This window comes from Arachis stenosperma, chromosome 9 (assembly GCF_014773155.1).
Source record: "Arachis stenosperma cultivar V10309 chromosome 9, arast.V10309.gnm1.PFL2, whole genome shotgun sequence".
NCBI lineage: Eukaryota > Viridiplantae > Streptophyta > Magnoliopsida > Fabales > Fabaceae > Arachis > Arachis stenosperma.
Window position 1 is genome coordinate 19,183,657 of NC_080385.1, and position 24,192 is coordinate 19,207,848.

The 24,192-nt window shown below is 34.9% G+C and overlaps 3 protein-coding genes across 3 annotated transcripts; 2 read left to right on the top strand and 1 right to left on the bottom strand.

The window, feature by feature from the left end:
• The first annotated feature begins 2,439 nt into the window (after window positions 1–2,439).
• On the top strand, window positions 2,440–12,394 carry LOC130948712 (uncharacterized). The gene is made up of 23 exons (XM_057877556.1): window positions 2,440–2,729; window positions 2,833–2,912; window positions 3,046–3,132; window positions 3,232–3,282; window positions 3,376–3,493; window positions 3,609–3,665; window positions 4,199–4,263; window positions 4,355–4,438; window positions 5,458–5,508; window positions 5,601–5,663; window positions 5,758–5,804; window positions 6,720–6,789; window positions 6,880–6,942; window positions 7,562–7,651; window positions 7,746–7,784; window positions 8,043–8,192; window positions 8,264–8,341; window positions 8,433–8,518; window positions 9,372–9,420; window positions 9,505–9,585; window positions 9,745–9,838; window positions 10,428–10,540; window positions 11,786–12,394. The coding sequence occupies exons 1-22, from the start codon at window positions 2,612–2,614 to the stop codon at window positions 10,490–10,492; spliced, it is 1,686 nt and encodes a 561-aa protein (XP_057733539.1). The 5' UTR covers window positions 2,440–2,611; the 3' UTR covers window positions 10,493–10,540; window positions 11,786–12,394.
• A 560-nt stretch (window positions 12,395–12,954) lies between these two features.
• Window positions 12,955–13,846, bottom strand: LOC130948713 (uncharacterized). The gene has a single exon (XM_057877557.1). It carries the CDS (start codon window positions 13,727–13,729, stop codon window positions 13,196–13,198), a length of 534 nt encoding a protein of 177 aa, XP_057733540.1. The 5' UTR covers window positions 13,730–13,846; the 3' UTR covers window positions 12,955–13,195.
• A 2,542-nt stretch (window positions 13,847–16,388) lies between these two features.
• Window positions 16,389–18,165, top strand: LOC130949201 (uncharacterized). The gene is made up of 2 exons (XM_057877990.1): window positions 16,389–17,512; window positions 17,565–18,165. The coding sequence occupies exons 1-2, from the start codon at window positions 16,389–16,391 to the stop codon at window positions 18,163–18,165; spliced, it is 1,725 nt and encodes a 574-aa protein (XP_057733973.1).
• Window positions 18,166–24,192: the final 6,027 nt, after the last annotated feature.

The window sequence follows — 24,192 nt, forward strand, 5'->3', positions numbered from 1 at the left end:
AACATTCATTCACATATTCTCACACTATTACTATTCATCATGCATAACTCCGCTACTGTTAACCACAAACCATGTTCTCTCTTCGATTTAGAAACCCAAATCTATTGCTTCACCTTTAATTTCATTCTCCTGGACCAGACACATGCTCCTCTTCTTCTTTCCTCCACTTCAAGTCTTCAACGCACGTGCGCCAAAATTAAACGCACCATTTTAAATTGAAGGTCAGGGCTTTCGCCTTTGTGACTTTCATCAATGACTTCAATAGAGCGGTTACGTTCTAGAGTTTCGATTGGCTTCACTTCGTTGAGGATTGGTTCATTAATATTCTGATACATCAATGACAATGGAAGTGGTGATGGAAATGGAGGACGTGTTGAGAATGGTGACAATGGAAATGAGAATGAAGCAAGGAAAGATGGTGATTTAGAGTTTTGATTTGGTAAATAAGATGAGAAGAAGGAAAGTATTCAAAGAGAAAAAAGGGATTTGAATGACATTATTAACAGCGTTTTTCATAGACAAACGTATAGTTAGAAATGTCAAACGAATATAATCTTTCTTATATACAAAATTTATTTAAATTAGTCGTGGTCAGTATTGTGAGCGCCTCAATATTTTATGATAAAAAATGACTATTTATTCTCACAAAAATTATCTTTTAATCAATATTATTATATAATTTGAAATAGATAATATATAAGATTAATTAACTCAACTGAGCAAGAAAGGAAAAATAATATAATCCCAAAATAAATTTGACCACATTTAAAAATTTAAAAGATAATAATCACAGTTGTCATAATATTCGACTATCATGACTCCATAAAGAAATTCTATATATTTTTTAACCCGTATATTGTCTTATGTCCAAAGTAAAATGACTAAAACAAATATGAAGCACAATATGCCTTTACACTCTTTATCTCTTAGTGAAAAACCTGTGTAATGTACGAAAATATTATTTTAAATTAATATATGATGTATTGTATACCATAAAATGTTTGATAAGAAAATGTCTTAATATAGCTAAAATTATTATTTAAGCAATTGCTGTAAAAGATAGTGTTGCAAGTAATTCATTTATAAGAGTATTATTATTATTATTATTATTATTATTATTATTATTATCTAATAAAGTCACTAATTTATAATAAAAAATTAAGTCAATAATCTTTTGTAATAAAAGATACTTTATATATAAATACCACAAATTATATTTCTACTATATTTTTTTGCCTATATTTATACAAATTTTATGTAGAACTTTTTTACAAAATAATTAACTATCAAAATAATAAAAATTTTCACCATAAAATAATCAAAATTTTTTATACAAAAGAATGAACCACCTCTATATTTTTATTCATATTTCAATTATAAATATAAAGAGAATTCAATAATATAATCTATAAAGTTTGATTTTACATGTACACATATTTAATTTGATTATTATACTATTTTTATGAAGTTTGATCATAAATAATTTTAAGTTATAAAAGAAATCTATTGCTACATAATAAACACATAAAATTATTATATGTTAGTAAGTGAAAACTCACATGCAGTTGTTTTCAATTCTTAATTTAATATAAAGATAATTATATGTGAGTGTTCACCATATTACTAAGGTAAAATATATCACAACATCAATGATATTCAAAAAAATGTAGTTTAAATTTATATTTATCCATTTACATAAATTGGGATAATTAAATACTTTTAATTTATATTTTAATATTGAAAATTAGAAAAACTAAAGTATATTACGTGAAAGGAATAATAATAATAATAATAATAATAATAATAATAATAATAATAATAATAATATAGTAATAAATTTGTAATTATTTTTTAATTATGTAGATATTAAATAAATAAATAGATCTTATAAGTAAAAATCACTAGTTTATCTCTCTTTTCGGAAAAAAATTCTGTTAAATTATAAGTCCCAATAATTTATTTCACTACATAATTTCTGTGAGTATATATTTAAATAGGTCATTTAGAAATTTTACATCGAATGTTTTGGTCTTAAAAAAAATGTTATTATGTTGAGATTTTTGAACTTTATAAAAATAAGATATATAAATCATTTCGTCACATTTTTAAGAATTTATTTATCCGAATAAAAATAATAAATCTAATTAATGTAGGAATTTATATGTCTTATTTTTATAAAATTTAAGAATATAATAAATTTTTTTTATAGACAAAAACTTATGATACAAAATTTTTTAAGAATTTATTTAGGTATATACTCTAATTTCTATAGTTAGGGATTTTAAATTTGCTCGAATTTGGGATTTGCGTAAGAAGGAAAATTGTCGAAGTGTTGATCGAGTTAGTCGAGTACCTGAGCCTGAGGTTTACACACCATTTTTCTTTTTCCTTTTTTTTTTCTCTTTCTAGGTTTTCTCTTTTTAAAATTGCATTCGGAAAGTGACTGCTACCTTTTTAGCTTCAGCTTCAGCTTCAGCTTCGGCCTCCATCATATAGCTTTGCGCCTACACATTAACAAAGAAAGCCTCTTCTACCACCCCATATCTAACCAACTCACATAAACATAACCAACCAACTAACTAACTAACCATTTCACAAACACAAACAAAAAATGAAGTACGTTTTGATCAGTGGAGGAGTCGTTAGTGGCCTTGGGAAAGGCGTCACAGCAAGCAGCATAGGAGTGGTTCTCAAAGCGTGCGGCCTCCGCGTAACTTCCATCAAAATTGGTTACACCTCTCTCTCTTTCTCTCTCTCATCAATGCTTCTTTTTCTTTCCACTTAAAAACATTCTGTTTTTTATTTATTCATTTTTATTATTATTGTATGCAGATCCGTACTTGAATATTGACGCTGGCACCATGTCTCCCTTTGAGCATGGAGAGGTTTTTGTTCTCGACGATGGAGGAGAGGTTTCTATTCTTCTTTCTTTTATTAATTTGAATTTGAATTTGCATGTCTTGTAGTTGCTGTGCCGTTGGAAAATTACTTTATTTTAGTCGTTTTTGGTTTGACTTGGAAAATTGAAAAAAAAATTAATTAAAGGTGGATTTGGATTTGGGAAATTACGAGCGCTTCTTGGATGTTACGCTTACGAAGGATAACAACATCACCACGGGGAAAATATACCAGGTGCTTGTGGAAGTAATTGTTCTGTGGAAATTGATTTTATCTTCTTCTTTTTTTTTTATATATTATTTTTGTGGTTTAACGCTTTTTTGTTTTGATCAGTCTGTTCTTGAGAAGGAACGTAGAGGAGATTATCTTGGAAAAACTGTTCAGGTGATTTTTAGTTATATATTTGTCGTTACTTGTTTGTTTTGCTTGCAGGGCTGCATGTCGACTCTTATTGAGTTTCATGGTGTTTTGAAACAGGTTGTTCCACATATCACTGATGCCATTAAGGATTGGGTTCAATCAGTTGCCGCAATTCCGGTCGATGGGCAGGAAGGGCCGGCAGATGTTTGTGTGATTGAGCTGGGTGGTACAGTTGGTAAGTTTTTTCTTCCCCCACCTCCTTTTTTTTTTCTTTAAATTAAATATGATTCTGTTTATGCGGCAATATCCACTACAGTTGATAAAGGAGGAGTCTGTTTTTCTTTATGCAGGGGACATTGAATCTATGCCATTTATTGAGGCTCTAAGGCAGTTGTCTTTTTCAGTGGGTATGACACTAGATTAGCATGTTTATGATTTTAGAATAACGTTACTCGATATATTTTCATACTATTCACTGCCTTTTTTTTTTGGTTTTGTGGAAATTATTGATTAATTTAATTTTATCATTGGCTTATTATTCTATGGTGAGAAGCATTTTCAATTTTCTATTGAGAAAAAGCATTTTCAATGATTCCTTAGTTATATAAACTTCTATGGTTACCTCTTGTGCAATTCATATAATCTTGGCAGGGGTTTAAAACGTATTTGATAACTTCAGTGTGTGGACATTTCTTTTTCAGGGCAATTTGCTGCATGATTCTTTTATTTACATGCTATATCATTGTTCCAGTTATGTATAATGGTGTTGCATCACTGCATCATTAATTTATTATGCATAATGCTATTGTGTGGTTCAGTGAAGTCATTAATTGATATGATTCTTTTTTTTATAAAAAAACTTTTTCTCTACGTGGCTATGAAGTGTATGTATCTTGTCATATAATACATCTCTTGCATTTTTCTCAATATTCTTTCTCAGGGCCTGACAACTTCTGCCTCATCCATGTTAGCCTGATACCGGTTTTGGGTGTAGTGGGAGAGCAAGTAATACTTAGTTATTTGTGGACTACTGTTGCATACTTTTATTTAAAACAGATTTCTTTCTCATTTATTGTGTACAATATCCTAATTCCAGAAAACAAAGCCTACACAACACAGTGTCAGGGAACTTAGAGCATTAGGCCTGACCCCTCATCTCTTAGCATGTCGCTCTGCAGAGGTATGTCATTCCATATTTTGGTACCTGGTTGTATTTCAAAAGTCTTACTCTATGTAACAATTGTTTGCTAGAGTCTTATAGATAGCGTACATAAAAAATGCTTTCTGATCTCTTTTAATGGTATAAACGTTTGTTATAAAATTCAGATTCTACTTTGAGCATTGAATATAAATGATAAATATTTTCTTTGCTGTATTTTTCATCTTAACTGAATTATGTTTGACCTTAATAGTTTAATGTTGAACCTTTGTGGAGCAGAGTTATTCCTCCTTCTAATTCTAGAGTAATAATGTTTGATTCTCCATCTTAGTAATAATGGAATTTAGATGCATTATTGAAATTTATTGACCTTTTATTCGTGCATGTTTTATATTCAGAGATACTAGAAAATATGCTCATACTAGTATTTCACCAAATAAGTAATATAATATTCAGGGGATGAAAATTTTTGCTAACATTTTCATTTGAGTTCTGTCCAACTTCTACTACAATCATTATACATATACAAGGGCACATGCTCTGTTATTGACCCTTAGACTTTGGTTTCCAAAATTATTGGTTGTAAATACCTTAGAAATTATGAATCCGATAGAGCATTTAAATTTCTTTACAATTTTAAGCCGATAGGGTAAATATGTTTGCAGAGAAACTGAGTGTTGGTATTTTAGGAAATATTCACCAGGTGTCAATATATAGTGTAATGTACAGTTTAATCATCCGAAACACATACACTTCTTCAATTTTCTTACAATTTCAAGTATAGCGCTATTTCTCAAGCTACTTATTAGCTTATCTGGATATGGCTTTCGTGATGTAGGAAAAAGTAGTAGGAAATATGATGGTAAAAAGTAGTTCTTTCTTAATTAATTCTAGATTTGGGAAAACATGGAGGTTACTTGAATTTCCTTAAGTTGTAGGAAATTCCCAGTGTTTTCCGGAATCCTTCTATTTTGACGTTTGTGTCTTTGGTGTTATTTTGGCTATATTTGTTGCTGAAAACCTGTTACTCAATATGGCAGCCTCTTCTGCAAAATACAAAGGATAAACTCTCACAGTTTTGCCATGTTCCAGTAAGTTGTTGGTGAACATAGCTTGGCTATTATCTGAATAATGCTTCACTGCATCAGATATTGATGCATATCTTCTGCATGTTCCCTTGCAGGTTGAAAATATACTGAATATCCATGATGTACCGAATATTTGGCATATTCCCCTATTACTTAGGGTGGGTTTCCAGCTAAGTATTGGTTCGGTTGTAGCTGGACTGTCTTGATTTGTTTTGTGTAATGTTTTTCTTTTTGATTGGCTTCTATTTTCAGAACCAAAATGCTCACCATTCAATTCTGCAGCAGCTGAACTTACTGGAGTGAGTTATTTATTTAGTTTCTATCACTGCAGAAAGATAAACAGTTTTACTTGTGAATGTTGTCATGGATGCAACTTATGGTAGGATAAAATCCGTGTCATAAAATATGTAGCAGTCTAGAAATGGCTGTTTTCCACTTTCCCATCCGGAAAAATGAAGAAAACTAACATTCTTAGCCCATTTGTCCACCCAACCTCACCCCATGCCTGCAGTCTCTCTCTCTCAATGAAAAAGATATTCACTGTTAATCCTAGCTGTATACTACATGCAATAGTATTCACGCTATAATTTTATGAAAGTAGTCCAATAGATAGTGGGTCTATATATCTTGGGGCCATTTGGGATCTTTGCATAAGATTTCGTTTGTGACTGTGCAATTTGTCTTCTTGTGTAAGCATTATTTTCTATTAGCTACCTCTCTAGCTTTTGAAAGTCCAAGTAATGTTCTGTTAGCTACCTCTCTAACTTTTGAAAGTCCAAGAACTCTTGCAGCAAATGCCATTATAGCTGAAGTGGAATGGACTTAGCCCTCTTCAGTTCGTGGTTTTCTAAACAGCCAAGGGAAAGAGAAGAAAACTTATTTTACTTTAAAATCAATTGATAAATTCCTTCGGAGATATCAAAGTCAACCCTTTCATAAAGTATTACATTGCTGCTTTATTCCTGTAACTACTCTAGCATGAGCGGTGCCCATGCTACAGTAAAATTAACTCTAATCTAACATAACTAAATGCATTTCCAGATTATACAACATGACTGGAGTATGAGACAGCAGGATATATTCGTCTCTCTCAATATAGTTGATTATGTTTGGGCACTACATGGTGGATATGTCATTATCTGTTTTTTGGCTTTAAAGGAAGATAATAATAACAGGAAACTTCAATCTAATTCACCATCATAATTGTTTTTCAGAAAGGCTACATCTCCTGCTTTACAGCAATGGACAAAGATGGCTGAGACATATGATAATATTACTGATTCTGTTAGTACAATATGTTTACTTTGCTGTTGATTTACCTAATGTTATTATAATATATTGTTCAGTGTTTTAGAGCCTATTTGACATTTACAGGTGAGGATTGCGATGGTGGGAAAGTATGTTGGTCTAACAGACTCATATTTATCTGTTATAAAGGTGCGTTTTATACTTTTACTTATGTTTATACATTAAGATCTGGATGAAGTGTATTTGATGGAGAATTTGAGCAAAGATTATTTGGTATATTTATATTTAGCTGTCAGCATAGTTTAGAAAATGAGGCTGAGGAATTTATAGACTACCTGGTAATTACATTCAAATTTTTGTCTATAGTTTTACTGAGTCTTGCTCTTTCTATAAATCTGATGCCCTTGTCTGCTAGTAAAAATTTGGACATTCTTACACAACTGTTGTTTTTAATTGTTTAATTCCTGTTTTTATTTCTCACCCTTTCTGGGTACATTGTCTATTCTGTTGTTCCACATCAAGTGTAAGCATTGTTATATAGATCATCAACTCACTTATATTTTGTCTTGGTAAGGTAATTAGCTGTTGCTTTTTTCCAGAGATGGACTATAACTCAATAATAGGGAGTGGCTTGTTGCTATTATCACAATGGAATACACTAGTTCTGTTTTGTCCCCCCCCCCCCCCCCCCCCCCTCTTTTTTTTTTTTTTCTTTTCCCCCTCTCTCTCTCTCTCTCTCTCTCTCTCTCTCTCTCTCTCTCTCTCTCAAAGGATCTAACTATGTTTTCAATGTTTGTTGTGTCTTCAGGCCCTTCTGCATGCTTGTGTTGCATTGTCATTGAGGCCATCAATTGACTGGATTGCAGCTTCTGACCTTGAAGATGACAGTGCTAAATCTGTAATAGTTCCTTTCAAATTGCTTCTCAAGAAATTTGGTTATTTGTCATTGTGAACATAACAACAATTACTTTATTTTGTCATTACTTGTTCAGACACCACAAGCATATGCTACTGCGTGGGAGACTCTCAAGGTATGTGTACTGTAGCACATGCAGTTTATGGAATGTAATTAATTATATTTGGAGTACCATGGTAGATGCTTGGGGATTTTTTTTTTTTTTTTACCTTATTAATGTTGCTAGATATAGCACTTTGTTGATACCTGTTTGTTATTTGAGACTATCAATGGAATTGTCAGACCATCTTTGAAATTGGATTCATAAACAAATATGTTGCACTTGAATCAGTAGTCACATACTCAGTCATTGTTGGAAAATTGTCACTTGCAGAGGGCAAATTGTGTCTTGGTTCCCGGGGGTTTTGGAGATCGTGGTGTCAAAGGTATGATGCTGGCTGCCAAATATGCCAGAGAGAACAATGTTCCTTACCTGGGCATTTGCTTGGGAATGCAAATTTCTGTTATCGAATTTGCTAGATCCGTAAGTATCATTTCTGTTTTGCTTTAGAACTGTATGCTTTTGTTGCTGTATAACTTGACATTCTATCTTAGGTTTTGGGCCTGGAAAGAGCAAACAGCGTAGAGTTTGATGCCCAAACACCAAACCCCGTAGTGATTTTCATGCCAGAAGTATGCATTTCTGACCCCCTCACCCTACCTTCCCCCCACCCCAACCACCACTATATTTGACATTTATTTTCCATTTTCTTCTTATAAACAGGGTTCACGGACACATATGGGCAGTACCATGAGGCTTGGATCTCGAAGAACACTTCTACAGACACCTGATTGTATTACTTCTAAGCTGTATGTGAAGTAGCTATCTGGTCATGTTTTATTATTTAAGTGATAGTTGAATAAATAACAAATATCTAGATGTAGCTGCCCTTTAGTTAGTTATCTTTTCTATTACGAACCTATTCAGTTATAACTTATAAACCAGGTGTATACATAATTCTACTTGAGCGTATCACTGGTTTGGTTGGTTCTTGTAACTAATTTGCCAACCCGGCAAAGCAAGAGATGTATTCTGTTATTGGAGAGGTGAGGAGACTATTTTGGGCAGTTAGAAATAGAATCATAATAGAGGAGGCTGGGAGCCTTGAAAACCCATAGTACTATATATTAACTAGGTACAGTTGATACAGAAATACGTTATAGCAGTTTGCGTACATTCTTACCTAAATTGATACCATTTTCGTATGCTGTATTTCCCATTATATAGCTTTTGTGGTGGTATCATTGTATGTTAATATCTCGAACTCCTTGCTTTGGGCCAGTGGTGTTTCTGGAGTACGCCTATAAGTAATGTGGTTGTTGATATTGATAATCATCATTTAGTTTGATGTTGAATTTTAGGGCCTGTTTAGAATTCTCAGCATTGCTCTAGTTTCAAAGGGCACGATTTGGTTATACCCTAGTCAGTGATGACAGGGAAGGAGTAGCTCACATTGATTAACCAGTCCGCCCACCAAACACACAAATCCTTCCTCCCTTCTTGCTACCTTTACCATAGGAGCATGTGTAGCATCTGCAAGACTATAGCCTGGCTTTGAATATCTAGTGACAGCGTTATTTATGGTTTCCTTAATAACTGCTATAAAAATTATATGATTGGAATGCGTTGTCAGCACTCACTATGCTTGCTGCTGTTTTCTAGGTATGGCAATTCAGCATATGTTGATGAACGGCATCGGCACAGATATGAGGTTTGGCCTTGTACCTTTTTTTTTTGGTGATTGCAAGAGACACATGTAGTACAACTCTTGTAATTTTGCATTAACATTATGCAGGTCAATCCAGATGTTATCAGAACTTTAGAAGAAGCTGGACTGAAATTTGTTGGGAAGGATGAAACAGGAAATCGGATGGAGGTTAGTTTTATGGCTGAGAAATGTTTTGAGGCAAAACAATATTTACTAGAACCAAAGTGGAATTGGATACAGATCTATTTGTTATTCCTACACAGAATTCATTTATTTTATCATTTTTTATAATAATTTCTGGATTTTTATATATTTTCTTTGGCACAGATCTTAGAGCTTCCAAGTCATCCATACTATGTAGGTGTGCAATTTCATCCAGAATTCAAATCCCGGCCAGCAAGACCCTCTGCTTTGTTTCTAGGTAGTGGCCACTCTCAGAATTGTCTTTTCATAACTTACAACTCATGAGGCATAAACCAGGAGCCAAGAAACCATTAATATTAGCTTGTGTGACATGCGGATAATACATTAACCTTTCGCCTAGTATACCTTGTCAAGGATAATTTCCGGAGTCCCTTATATAGTTATATTACATAATCTTATTTAAGCCTAAAAATACTTATTGCATTCTCATTTGAATTGATACTTGAATTTTTTTGAAATGTGAAAATAAAGACGGGGCAGTGGTTACATATAGAAATATAAAAGCAGTAGATACAGAAATTCGTTTGGTTGTGGAGACAAAAATGGAGACACAATTATTTTGTCCTAGATACAGAAAATTCTTATATTTTCTATACTTCTTAAGTTCTTAAAAGTGGGAACATAAAATATCTATTTTTTGTCCTTTGTCTCTGTCTCTTCATTTCTTTTTTTTCCCAGACAAAATCCGAACGCAACCTAAAGTCCGTATGTCATTTAACTTTCTTTTAACCATCTTCATGTCCTGTTTGAAAGTTTCTTACATCTGTCTATACTATGTTAAGTATCTTCTGCTGCTTCCCTTGTAGGTCTCATATTGGCAGCAACCGGGAAGTTGGAAGCATATGTTAGTAGACGTCAGAATGGAAGTTAATGTACTATTTGGTACTATAGGACCCAATTCCGATCATGACATTCTAAGGTAAAGTTCTCGAAAGAGAAAAAAAGAAAAAGACAATTGCTTAAGAGGGTAGAGCATAGGAACTGAATAAGATGGGGTAAACCTGAAGTAGAGTATGCGTGCCATGAGCAGCTGCGCATGCTTCTGTAGGTTGGTAGTCATATGGGTTAAGCACCGATATGGATTCTGAAAAGTTCTAGCGCTTATAAAAAGGACCATAAGAAAGAAAGAACAAAATTCTCCCCCAAAAGATATTTGTCATTTGCCAAAATAATAGTTAAACCATGAGTAAATTATTAGGTAGTATGTCTATGCTTATAGTAGCTAAGGTGGCTATGTAAGTGCTGTTTAAATTAAAGTCACGTTTTTTATAACATTTTGATTTCACTTTTTTTTAGCAACCTCTTTAAAAAGCATTGTTAAATAATAAAAAATATTATTTTAATTTTAACAACACTTTTTGAAACACCATAGCCACTGTAATATAGGCATACTAGAATGCACCAAATTATTATTAAACAAACACGGAATTTATTCATGATTGAACCTTTTTGACAAGCATCCTATATCTTTTGGGAATTTTTTTGTAGTTTCTTTCTTTTGGAATCAATTTTGATGGGGCAAGAATATTTCAGTGCCCTTTTGGTGTTCATCTCATTTTCATGCGCATTAGATGCAGACTAATATTATTTGCCAATACAAATTCATTAGTTTGCCATCAAAACTGACATAATCTTTTGAATTTAAATTAATAAAACTTATGGTAGGATGCTTAAAGGTGGTTGCAAATACTAGTATATCCGATGCTTGAAGCATGGCAGCTATATTAATAGAGGGTAATTAGTTGACGAAATAGCTTAATCATGAACTCATCCATTTTCGTTATTGTCAGGGTCTATTTTTCATGTTGACTGGTATCTCAACAATATGTGAATGATAAACCCTAATTAACCTTAAATCACTTTTTAGGAGTCACAAGGTGGTTTTATTCTTTTGGAGATTATTTTGTCAAACAGTAGATATCTTTTGAAGGCCATGGACTAGTTTCAATCATTTAGGGGATTATTTTGTTGGTGACAAAAATCTTTTGGGTGCCATTTTAGTCGTGTATACTTAACAGTAACTTCGTAGTGTGCTTCCGAGGGTTCTTTCCTTGCAAATACCAGTACGTCATGGTTACAACTTGTTACAACTAAAATTTGAATTTTCATGTCTTCCTAAGATTACACATTACATTCTTGTCATCATTTTCAACCTTCCATGCAGACTACAAAAAATATTGATGGTTATTCGATATGCATAATCGAGGTCTGAAGCAGAGCTCATTCTTTTGCTACACTGAAGAAGTTACTTTACATTTGAAAGCTGATCATTAACCTTTACATTTCCAGACCATACTGGCTTATCTTTTATTCTTTGAAATTGTTTCCATGTTGAGTTTACCACACCCCAAACGTGATGATTTTCATGTAAGTTCGCCTCTCTGGTTATTTTTCCCCCCAAGAAATGTATGTAGGAGAACCAAGAGGTGATATAAGCAATTTTTGTTTTGGATTTGTTATCTACTTGTTCTAATGTTTTATTTGAGGTTTAAATACATAGTCACGGGTCACGATGCGTAAACGTTTTAAAAATTTTCCAACGAAGCAATTCAAAACATTGCAAAATAACACTGGCCGATGCAATTGCTGTACTTTTACTTAGGAACAATTATTGCACTTTGGTCCTGTTTGCCCATATCAAACTATGAAAAAATACGTCGATCCGATTGTAGCTTTAAAATTTAGTTCCTACTCTCTACTCTCGACTTTTTTTGGTTGTACGTTGGTCTTGATAGTGTTTACGAGTTTGATTTTTGAAGAGAAGAAAAATGTTTTGAAGGGTTAAACATATTCACAAGTTAAACATATTTGGAGAGCGAGAATTTTGAGGTTTTTCTTAGCCTTTCAAAACTTTTCAGGTGTGTCTTTTTAACGTTTCTCGAAGTTAAGGGGTATTTATCTTTTCTTCCTACTAATTATTATATTATCAATTTTTTATTCTTAATACTTAAGGATAATAAAATTGTGAAATTAAATAACACACCTTCCAAATTTTTCTTTTACATACTTTAAATTTGTATAGAAGAAGAGTAAAAATCTTAGGGTGATTTGCGCTTGTATTTTTTTTTTTTGTTTTGAGGATGTTTTTTGTTTTTAGAATTTTATAAAGAAAAATGATAAAATGAGATGAAAATAAGAATTGGTGAATATATTAATGAAAAATACTTTTTGCACCGTAAATATTTAATAATTTTTAATACTGAAAATGAAAAACATATAAGAAAAAGTGTACACTATTAATGTTCTTTTAAGATAAACGACTGAAATGTGTCATCATAACATGTAGCAATTATATTACACCGGTTCACACTCTTTATTCTACAATGATTAGTATATTAATTAACCCGCAGTGTTTTATTGATATAACTAAGAAAAAAAATGTAAATACAAGAATACAAAAATAGTAATACCTCCCAGTATCTACAAACATCTCGCAATAGTTCTCAACTACTCATGTCTCATACTTTTCAAGATCCAAAACTTTCTACCATTAGCCGTGGCTTCAAAAAATTTAAGTGATGGGAAATAATCAAATAATAAAAGAACTGCATATTGTGACAGAAAATGGAAATTCTCAACAAGTAGTAGTGTCTCTGTTTGGTGTCCCATTGTATTGTAGATAAGAAATCTGTCGCTGAAGCTTCATTTGCTCGTAGAACTTAGCAATGAACTCCTCAGCTCTCTTATCAATCCCTTCTTCTTGTTCTTCTCCATCTTCTTTCCATTCTTCTTGATGATTATTGTGGTATCCAATTATGTCGTGGTCGGCATTGTCATCTTCAAAGTCGTAGTCGAAATCAACGTGAGGATTTATACATGGGATGTGAGGCAAGTGAAGGAAGCGCATGGAGGAATTAGGACGGTACATCTTGACATGGAAGATTGGAGTCTTATCAAATGAGAGCTCACGCTCAAAGTAATGAATTTGATTGCTTTGTGATGAAGATGTTGTTGTGTGGCCGAGGCGCTTCAAGTACTTGGGCACAAGACGCAGCTCCATCGCAAGCCTGCGCTTGAACACGCCCCCTTTACGAGCCCATAGCAATGAAACCCTCAACAGCTTCCATGCTCTGTGAGAAAGATCACTGTTCTTCTTCGTCAAAGGCATAATGTATATGTAATAACTAAGTAACTAGCGGCTTAACAGACACTAGCGTGACTGACTGATAGTTATAGAGTGTGATTGGGGTGATGCGAAATTTAGTTTCAAAGTGATGAATGTTGATGATGGAAGATGCCGTTGCTGCTGTTTATATTTATACAAGTATCTAATGGGAGTTTTGGACGCGTTAGTGTGTCTAGGAAGATACACAGTTGTTTGGTTTTAAGGTTTTTTAGTTGAATAATATATTGAGCCCGTAAAAAAGGTGGTTACATTTTCGTTAAAAGGGTTCTACATAACTATTTAATTATATGTTATTTAAAGGTAATTATTTGTTTGTTTCATTTTTTCGGTGTTATCAAAGAATAATAAATGCACTATTTTTTTAATGATTTCTTCGGTATAATAAATTTAAATTACATAACATATAAAAATTTTATATTCTAATATTTTTTATGAAACTTACGAGATATATGAAAAATAGTATAAAAATTATTTTTTAATTTAATTAGATTATTATATAAGGTATTTAATATTTTTTTATTTTTTATTGTATCTTTTAATTTAATAAATTAAAAATTAATTTATCACGAATTAAAAATTTATTTAAAAATTTTTTGTTAGTTAATAAATTACTGTACATTTTTAATGTATCTGATTATTTTTCTTAACGTTTATTTTTCGTGTGTCAAAGATGAGATGTGTGCTGTGGGCGGTGCCAGGTGTCATCTGACAACTCGGGGACACGGCTATGTGCTTGTACGCGGTTGGGATCTAGCTGGATAGTGTATACACAGACTACAAATAATATAATATGATTTATTTATGATTCTCTGTTATTACTAATTTACCCCTAATTTCTCAAAGGGCTGTTATGAATGATCGACAACTATATATACTAAAGGATCTGTTACGAAATCCATTTGCAAGTGTAGGTTATTATTATTGTTATTGTATATTTTTTATTTTTTTCATTTTTTGATGATCGATTTTTTTCCGTTAAAAGAATCTCTTAGGTATATTTAGATAAGTGCAAGTATTACATTAAGATCAATAAAACAAACTGCAAGATTGCTTCTGTGAATGGGGTCATTTTGGTCATATGACACAAGAAGCAAAAGTGGTTATTATAGGACCCGCAGCCACATGAAATGAAGGCTGCTTCTAGTTGGAGTTTGTTGGGATATATTTGATCGCCGTTTACGCTAGCTTTCACACTAAGTAATAGCACAGAAAAAAAAAAAAAAGATGTATCTTCTTTGACAGAAAATTTAGGCACGTTCCTACAAGTAAACGCTTTTCTCTATGTTGGTCTAGAAGTATTGAAGTAAACGCATTTTATTATATTTTTTTTAAGTTAACCCTTTCTTAATAAATAGAATTTCCTAATCAGTGGAAGCGGATCCAAAGATCCACCAGCAACTGTATTTGTTTGTTGAAATTTTGAGGGTTTTTTTGGGCCTCCTTCTAAATAAGATTACAATCAAAATAATCTTTCGATTTTAATTCAATAATTAAAATAGTTTTTTAATTTTTAAAGAGAAAATGACAAATTGATCTCTGATTTTTTTATCTTTAAACATTTAAATTTTTAAAAATTTAAAAATACATTTAAGTCTCTGATCTCTTTAAAATTTAGACATATGGATCTCTGAGTCTAATTTGTCTAATTTTAAATACTCTTTTACATGTGCATCCGTATCAACTAAGTCAATACAACGGGAGTCACGTTTGATTTTTCTATTGAGTCTAACATATTCAAGTGAACATGAGAGATCGATATATCTAAATTTTGAAAAGATTAGAGACTTAAATGTATTTTTTAAATTCTCAAAAATTTAAATGTCTACAAAATAAAAAATCAAAGACCTATTTCTCTTTTTCTCATTTTTAAATTAATTAAAATAATTTTATATTGTAACTAATAAATCAAAATAATCCCTTCGTCAATCATCAAATTAACGTTATTCACAAAAATCTTATATAGTACATTACTTTTCAAGTTGTCATAAGATCATAAAGACTCAGTTTAAAACTTGGGCAAAAGAGAATTAAAAACGATGTTATTGGCGGGTTACAACATTTAAAAACACAAAAAAGAAAAATCCTTTGTAGTGTCGTTTTATTAAGGGTAAAAAACCATAATAAGCCAATTGGCTCAGAAAATTACGTAAATACGCCAAAGCAAAAATCGTTTCAGCAATAAGCCAGATCGTATTTTTATATAATTCGAACCAGGTTGGTTCGAACTGTATTTGGTAGTAAATCGAACCAGGTTAGTTCGAATTAGGGTTTTTTTTTGTTAGTAATTCGAACCAGCCTGGTTCGAATTAGGAATGAAGGTAATTCGAACCAAGGTGGTTCGAATTATAGAGAGAGAATGTCTGCATGTAATTCGAACCAGGCTGGTTCGAATTACACAATCATAGTTCGAACCAGGCCGGTTCGAACTATGTGAGACTGACTGTATATATATGGTTCCAAACGTGAGTTACTCTCATTAGAGGGAGTAGGATGGCTAGTGAGGAGAGTTTTGTTGTTTTGGTGCACCACAGGATCTGTTAATAGAAAAACTCGTTCCGGAGTAAAGTTCACAGATAAGAATCCTCTATGTATTGTCATAACATCTACGACGAGTTACGATGATCTTGTTAGCGCTGTACTAATGAAGCTTGGTCTGGAGGGTGCGAAGCGGGTAAAGAAGTTTTTCTATCGCATTCCAGTCACGGTGCTACAGAATACGATGAAGTATGATTGCTTCACGATTAATAATGATGCGGACCTGCAAGTAATGTTTCTCTGTCGGCGGCAGTTTCCGGAGGTGAGGACACCGGAGTTGTTGGCCCGGCTGGTTGATGTTGTATCCAGCTCCGGCGGTTCGAACAGGAATACGAACACTATAGCGAATGCAGCAGGTTCTAGTTCCCGGCCTGCCGTTGCTTCCTCGTCCGTCCCTGTGTACGAACCAGTGGTCCAACATGTCGCCTCCCCATCTTTCGCTGTTGACCTCAATGCCACCGAAGGCGACGAGGTAGTGGAAAGGGAAAATTTGCCGAACACTTTAGTGGGAGTTGCACCTGTTGGCGTAGGAGACGGTTTTTTGGACGATGAAGACGAGGATGACGTCGAGCCGGATATGATTGACGATGATAGCGCTGATGATATTGGAGCGACTGGGCCTGCATTGGAGGTAGGTGGTTCTAGCTCTGGCACACAGCAGTATCCACCACATTTTTCCTCCTTGGACTTGGACGCCATGAGACATGAGGGGGTTTTAGGGCACACTGTTGGATTCGGAGCTAGAGATGCGGAAGGGACTACTGGTCTGACAGAGTTCCAGGTTGGTCAGCAATTCCAGGATAAAGATGAGGCCCTTTTAAGTGTGAAGACTTACAGCATCCGGCGAGGGGTACAGTACAAGGTGGTGGAGTCGGATCACCGCCGGTATGTGGGCAAGTGTTCCGAGTTTGGGAATGGGTGCACATGGTTGATTCGACTGAGTCTCCGGAAGCGCAAGGGCATTTGGGAGGTCAAACGGTACAATGGACCTCACACTTGCCTGGCCACATCCATCTCTAGTGACCACAGGAGTTTGGATTATCATGTGATTTCAGCTTTCATTATGCCAATGGTTAGGGCCGATGCATCCGTGAGCATCAAGGTGCTCCTGAACGCCACGGCAGCGCACTTTGGTTTTAGGCCGACTTACCGGAGGGTTTGGATGGCGAAGCAGAAATCTATTGCCCTCATATACGGTGACTGGGATGAGTCCTACAACGACCTGCCTAGGTGGGTCTTGGGTGTCCAGCTGACGATGCCTGGGAGTGTTGTGGTCCTGAAGACGAGCCCGGTTCGAGTTGGAGGACAGGTGGACGAATCTCAAGCGTACTTCCACAGACTTTTTCTGGACATTCCCGCCCTGCATCGAGGCATTCCGTCATTGCAAGCCGCTAATCAGCATTGACGGCACCCATTTGTATGGGAAGTATGGGGGAACGTTGCTCATCGCGATTGCACAGGATGGGAACTCCAACATTCTACCTGTGGCATTCGCACTAGTAGAGGGTGAATGCGGAATCCTGGACATTCTTTCTCTCACACCTCGACAGCACGTGACCCCGCAGCCCGGTCTGCTGGTTATATCGGACAGGCACAACGGCATTAAGGCTGCGCTTGAGGCCCCTGACGGCGGTTGGCTACCGCCATCTGCGTACCGTGCATTCTGCATACGACACGTAGCGGCTAATTTTGCCCTAACCTTCAAGGGCAAAGACGCTAGGAGGCTACTAGTGAATGCGGCGTATGCGAAGACCGAGGTTGAATTTGATTACTGGTTTGATATCCTGCGATCTGAAGATCCGGCGATGTGTGAGTGGGCGAACCGGATTGATTACTCGTTGTGGATCAGCATCGTGATGAGGGGCGGAGATTCGGTCACATGACGACGAACATCTCCGAGTGTGTGAACTCTATCCTGAAGGGGGTCAGAAATCTCCCTGTAGCATCCCTGGTGAAGGCAACATATTGTAGGCTTGCGGAACTGTTTGTTCGCAAGGGGAGAGAGGCTGAGGCCCAGATGGGAACAGGACAACAATTCAGTCAGCATTTGGTGAAGTGTATTGAGGCCAACATGAAGACGGCCAGGTGCTTCACGGTGACGCTGTATGACCGGGATAACTCCGAGTTCACTGTAGCAGAGACTACTCCGACTGGTTCTTTCTCCTTGGGTACTTACAGAGTATCACTTGCCTCTCAGACATGTGACTGCGGGTACTTCCAGGCTCTTCATTCCCGTGTCAGCACGCACTTGCGTGCTGTGCATACTCACGGGTCACCTGGACCTCTTACGTTCACAGCGTCTATCAGATTAGCTCGGTCTTCAATGTGTATCGGATGGGATTCACACCTCCCATCCCGGAGGGCTTCTGGCCACCTTACGACGGGCCCACGGTGATTCCAGACCCTGCCATGAGGCGTGCCAGAGAGGGTCGTCCTAGATCCACTAGGATACGGACGAATATGGACGAGGCGGATCCGAATCGGCCAAAGAGGTGCGGCCTATGTCGCCAACCCGGACACACGCGACGTAGTTGCCCACAGGTTGGAGGCTCGTCTCAGACAGGACACCGTTAGTATGCATGTTGTTAGTGTTAGCATTATCTACATTAGTGCGCATCTTGCTAGTCTTAGAGTTATTTAGATTATATCCCATGTTGTTAGTGTCAGTATTAATTACATTAGTGCACATGACTTTTAGTTTAATTGTTGTGAGTAGTAATGAATATGGCTTTTTTAATTATGTATTTTTTTCCTTTAAAGTTCAATCATGTATCATCCTGGTTTGTACTTTTTTTGTTATGTTATAGTCTGTTTACCTATGTTTTTTTTTAATTTGTGTTCTGGGACATTCATTTTGTATGATCAATGAATCTTGAAACAGTTCAGCGTTTATTTTCTCTTATTCAACTGTGTCCGGGTTGGCGACATAGGCCGCATCTCTTTGGCTGATTCGGATATGCCTCGTCCATAGATACACAGCTTAGTCAGTCTCACACATAGTTCGAACCGGCCTGGTTCGAACTATGATTGGTGTAATTCGAACCAGCCTGGTTCGAATTACATGCAGACATTCTCTCTCTATAATTCGAACCACCTTGGTTCGAATTACCTTCATTCCTAATTCGAACCAGGCTGGTTCGAATTACTAACAAAAAAAAACCCTAATTCGAACTAACCTGGTTCGATTTACTACCAAATACAGTTCGAACCAACCTGGTTCGAATTATATAAAAATACGATCTGGCTTATTGCTGAAACGATTTTTGCTTTGGCGTATTTACGTAATTTTCTGAGCCAGTTGGCTTACTATGGTTTTTTACCCTTTTATTAATTTCAATATTTCATGCACTAGTCAATGATTAGGATTTTTCCTCTTTTTTTTTTTTTTTTCATCAATAGAGGAGGGACAATATGTAGTTCTTTTTAATAGGAATTGAACAATTTTAGGTAAGACATTGTATTATGATTCATTGATTTAGTGATTCAGTAATGTCAGTTTAATTATTTCTATTATTAAAATGTAGATGAATTATCCTCCATTAAAACCTGCATCCACCAAAACTGTTCACTCCAAATCTATCCTTGCCAAAAATGTGGATGAGTCTTTTGATGACTATGACAGTAAAAATAGTTTTGTACAAGTACAAGCACCCTATACTCTTTGGTGAAGAAACTATCAGCAGTAGTTATGAAGATTGAACGTGAGCTAGGATTATATTAGAATATGAGCTATCTTTTAATTTGGGCCCAATTAAAAATTTTTCCTTCTTATTTCTTACTAAGATTTATTTTTTCTAATATCTATTTAGTTTAATTTTATTTTTGGAACCTTAAAGGACACCAATTCAACTAAGGTCTTCTCTCCCAACATTCCTAAATGCTATTTCAACCGAGGTATTTAAGGAGGTTAATACTAGAACTACTACGAGAATGACTCATTTTATAAAATTGATCCCAACCCAAATTTTAAACCACCAAAAAAAAAACCTAATTTATTGATATTTAGGCACTTGTTCCATGTCTTATTGCTTATAGGGCTTTATTTACACATGTTTAGAGTTGAATTTTACTTGGAATTACTAAAAAATAAACCTGAGTACCATTAGATTTATTGGTGGAAAAACAAAAAAATATGTTGATACTATGTTTACCGACAATATAAATCTCGTTAATAAATGTCTATTATTGGATTTTGATATCTGCCGATAATTTACGACAAATTTAGTATCGAAATGTGATGTTTTATGCGCAAAAAATCTGAGTAATGTTACCGGTGAAAAAATCTAATGGTAACATTAATACCACAAAATGAGCCTTTGCATCACCTTATCGTCAGACAAATCCGATGAAAAATATTTTTTTTTTGTTTTTTTATTTTTAAATATGAATGATCGCTACCGCCAAAATTTTCTGTAGGTAGGGTGAATATTTTTATTTTGTTTTCAATCTATGATGTATCTCGATAGTTAACAACTGATAGTCAATTCTCAATTAACATCAAATAAATTAGTATTTTATCTGAAAATAGTGATTACTATATGATGTAAAATATCAAATATATAGAATGTAAACATGAAACAAAAGTTTGATAATAAAATACATAAGATAGAATTATGTTTTCATTAATCTTATTCAGATTCATCATCTTTTTCTCTGGTTTATTATCCTTCTCTTTTGAGGTAATTTTCTGATCATCGAACTCGTCTTCTTCTTCTTCGTCTCCATCAACCCTGTCTTCATCTTGAAGATCGTCGTTGTCTAGTGGTAGTGTGTCGTCATCTACCCTGAGGTCAATGATGTCATCATTCATAACAGTTGACTTAAAGGTGATGAGAACACCAATATTAACCACCATTTTCAAAGGAATTGGGTCATGAATTTGGAAAGGTTCCTGACTCTCTGTCCCATTAGACTCGATGCGACCTCTTGACGTAGTCTTAACTATAACCACCTAACTAGACTTGCATGATCCCAAATAAGGCAAATAGTATACTTATCGTGCATTTTGAGGTAGAATAAAAGGATCATAGTGCTTATATTTTCTAGTCACATTTACTTCAGTGATATTGTAGTCCTTGTACTTTCGTGTTCCTTGTTGCGAACTTGGATCATACCATTGATATTTAAACACAAACACCTCGTATCTAGTGCGACCAAAATACTCTAATTGACTTATATTGTGCAACACACCATACCAATCAGAATATCCACCACTTGAATTTTCACAAACCCAGACTCCGATGTTATCTGTTTTCTTTTCAATCGACTGTTGTAAAAAATGGAACCGATATTCATTAACATTGTATATCGGGTAGCTTGTGCCCTTATTCATTGGACCCTAACTAAGTGCAAGTAGTTCCAAATCTATTGTATCAGCTAGATGTACTCTGACGTATTCTTTGAACCAATTAAGAAAATTGTTCAATGATGCCTCAGAATTTATTTCTTGGAATAACCTATGATAGGATAAATAAGAAACTTCAGTGTAATGAAGTTTTGATTAGACGAGGAAGATAATATCTTACTAAGTGCAATAGTTACAAAAGCTTAAAAACTCACATCAAATAGAGTAAAACCTGGTCACAGTTAAGCAAGTGTACGACATCGATTACCTTTTTCTTTAACTAATAGTCATTATTCGCGCGCATTGCAACTCCTTCCAAAATAAATATTAGATACGTTGGTCATCCTGATGAGGATTCTCTCCTCTCATCATTACTTCTAACTCTTGTTCTACGTGACTCAACATGAGACTCAATATAAAAGGAGGTAAATACAGATGTTTCTTTAGTTATGAATGCTTCGTAGATACTATTCTCGATCTGAGCTATATTCTTCACGGTGCGCTTGAATAATCCAATCATTCTCTCAAATTGGTACATCCACCTAAATTAGACTAGCTCACATAATCTTGCTTTATACGACAGGTGGATTGCTAAGTGTTCCATGACGTCAAAAAGGAGGAAATATCCTCTCTAACTTACAAAGTATGATTAGAATGTTCTTCTCCATTACTGTGAGATCATTTACGTTAAATTTTGGGGTACATAAATTCCTAAAAAATTACTTATTTCTATAAGTGGTTTTCAAATGTTGGTAGGAAGTTCTTGGAAAGCAATGACTCCATAAAGATATGACAACCATAACTCTTCAACCCAGCAAGCCTACCTTGTGAGACGTTTGTACACCTACCAAAGTTAGAGGAGTACATTGGGAAATCTCAGTCCTCTAATTCGTTTGTCCCACACCGTCTTTGGTTTAACCCACCGGCCGTTATCAAGTCTTGTTAAGTTCAGATCTGGCCGTCTGCAAATGTTTATCAAGTCTAACTTTATCTTATCGTTATCCTTTATCCTCTCATCGTTCATTACCGTGTGCATGATATTGTCAAACATGTTCTTTTCAATGTCATCACATCAAGACAATGTCGAAGTAAATTGTCTTTCCAATAAGGCAAGTCCAAAATATATTCTACTTAGTCTAATTATGCTTCTACTGACACGATGCCAAACTTGCAAATCACTCAATCTCACGGGTGTCTCTTCTTATTCAGTTCTATTCTTCCTAAATGAGTCTTTCTTGTGCCAAAAAAGATGATTAATATTGAGGAACCTTTGATGACAATTAAACCAGAAATTCTTACTCCTATTCATCAGTCAAAATACTTTTGTATCCTCTATACAGATAGAACACGATATTCTGCCTTAGGTGGACCAACCTGGTAAGATCCCATACGCAGAAAAGTCGTTGATGGTTCACATCAACACAGTATGTAGTTGGAAGTTTATCTTGGTTGAAATATCATACGTTTCTACACCATTAATCTACAACTCCATCAACTCATCCACCAAGAATTGCAAAAAGATATCTATTTTGGTTTTTGAATTTCTTAGACAAGTATGATACAAGTTAGAAATATGTATGGGTCCTTCATGCATATTTCAGGAGGTAGATTATAAGGAATCACCACTATAGGCCATCAAGAATATGCGTTACCGAAATTAGAATTTTATGCAAACCCGTCAGAGCACAAAGCTAATCTAACGTTTCTAGCTCGCTCACAAATGTAGAGTGGACCCTATTAAAGTACTTCCAAGCATCTCTATGTGACAGATGTGTCATAAAACTATCATCTCTCTTGTTATTATGTCAGGTCATGTGAAGGACCGAATCCATCAATGCATACAACCGTTTTAGTATAGGGATTAAGGACAAGTAGTGCATCTATTTGTTCGAAATTCTCTTTAACCACCGTTTACCAATCCGTTCTCTCTCGACTTGAAATCTCGGTACATCACAAAATCTATAAGCAGTTAGATCTACGTTCTCCTTGTAATACAACATACAACTATTCAAATAACAATTAATTTTACTAAATTTAGACCCAAGTTTGAAACTAACTTCTTTGCTTTATAGTGGCTTCGGGGGATGCCACTAGCCCCGACAGGTACTAAGTCGTTGTAAAGGGTGGCTCACTTATCAAAAGACTCTTGGGTGTGATTTGACTCAGGTTTAATACTTATCATTCTAAAATATGCAGACAATTTTGAATGAACAGACTCATTGTACAAGGGTTTCGTGACAGATTCTAATAGATGATAAAAGTTCTTTGCATACAGGTTAGACTCTTATTCAGCTTCTTCTGTAGTAGTAACACCTATTGCATCAAATACCATCTCGTTGTATCTCTCTTGATTATCCTCCCAATTCATTTCTTCCATATTTGATTCTTTAACCACCCAGACCCTCGTCGATCGATTCCAGCCATATTGAATTCGAGGTAGACTAGTTAATTCTCTGCTCATCCACTTTTTTGTATTTCATTCACATCCAATACCCATCCTTGAACCCATTATGGTAGAGGTAAAGTGTTATATCTAAAGGACCTAACCACTTAGTCAGCCCATACT

What these genes read in the sequence shown, in the direction of transcription:
- LOC130948712 (XM_057877556.1), top strand. Translation starts at nt 2,612, where the DNA reads ATGAAGTACGTTTTGATCAGTGGAGGAGTCGTTAGTGGCCTTGGGAAA. An exon ending in TGGGTGTAGTGGGAGAGCAA is followed by an intron (nt 4,264 to 4,354) that starts GTAATACTTAGT and finishes TCCTAATTCCAG; the next exon opens with AAAACAAAGCCTACACAACA. An exon ending in ATGATAATATTACTGATTCT is followed by an intron (nt 6,790 to 6,879) that starts GTTAGTACAATA and finishes TGACATTTACAG; the next exon opens with GTGAGGATTGCGATGGTGGG.
- LOC130948713 (XM_057877557.1), bottom strand. Translation starts at nt 13,729, where the DNA reads ATGCCTTTGACGAAGAAGAACAGTGATCTTTCTCACAGAGCATGGAAG.
- LOC130949201 (XM_057877990.1), top strand. Translation starts at nt 16,389, where the DNA reads ATGAAGCTTGGTCTGGAGGGTGCGAAGCGGGTAAAGAAGTTTTTCTAT. An exon ending in TCCTACAACGACCTGCCTAG is followed by an intron (nt 17,513 to 17,564) that starts GTGGGTCTTGGG and finishes GTGGTCCTGAAG; the next exon opens with ACGAGCCCGGTTCGAGTTGG.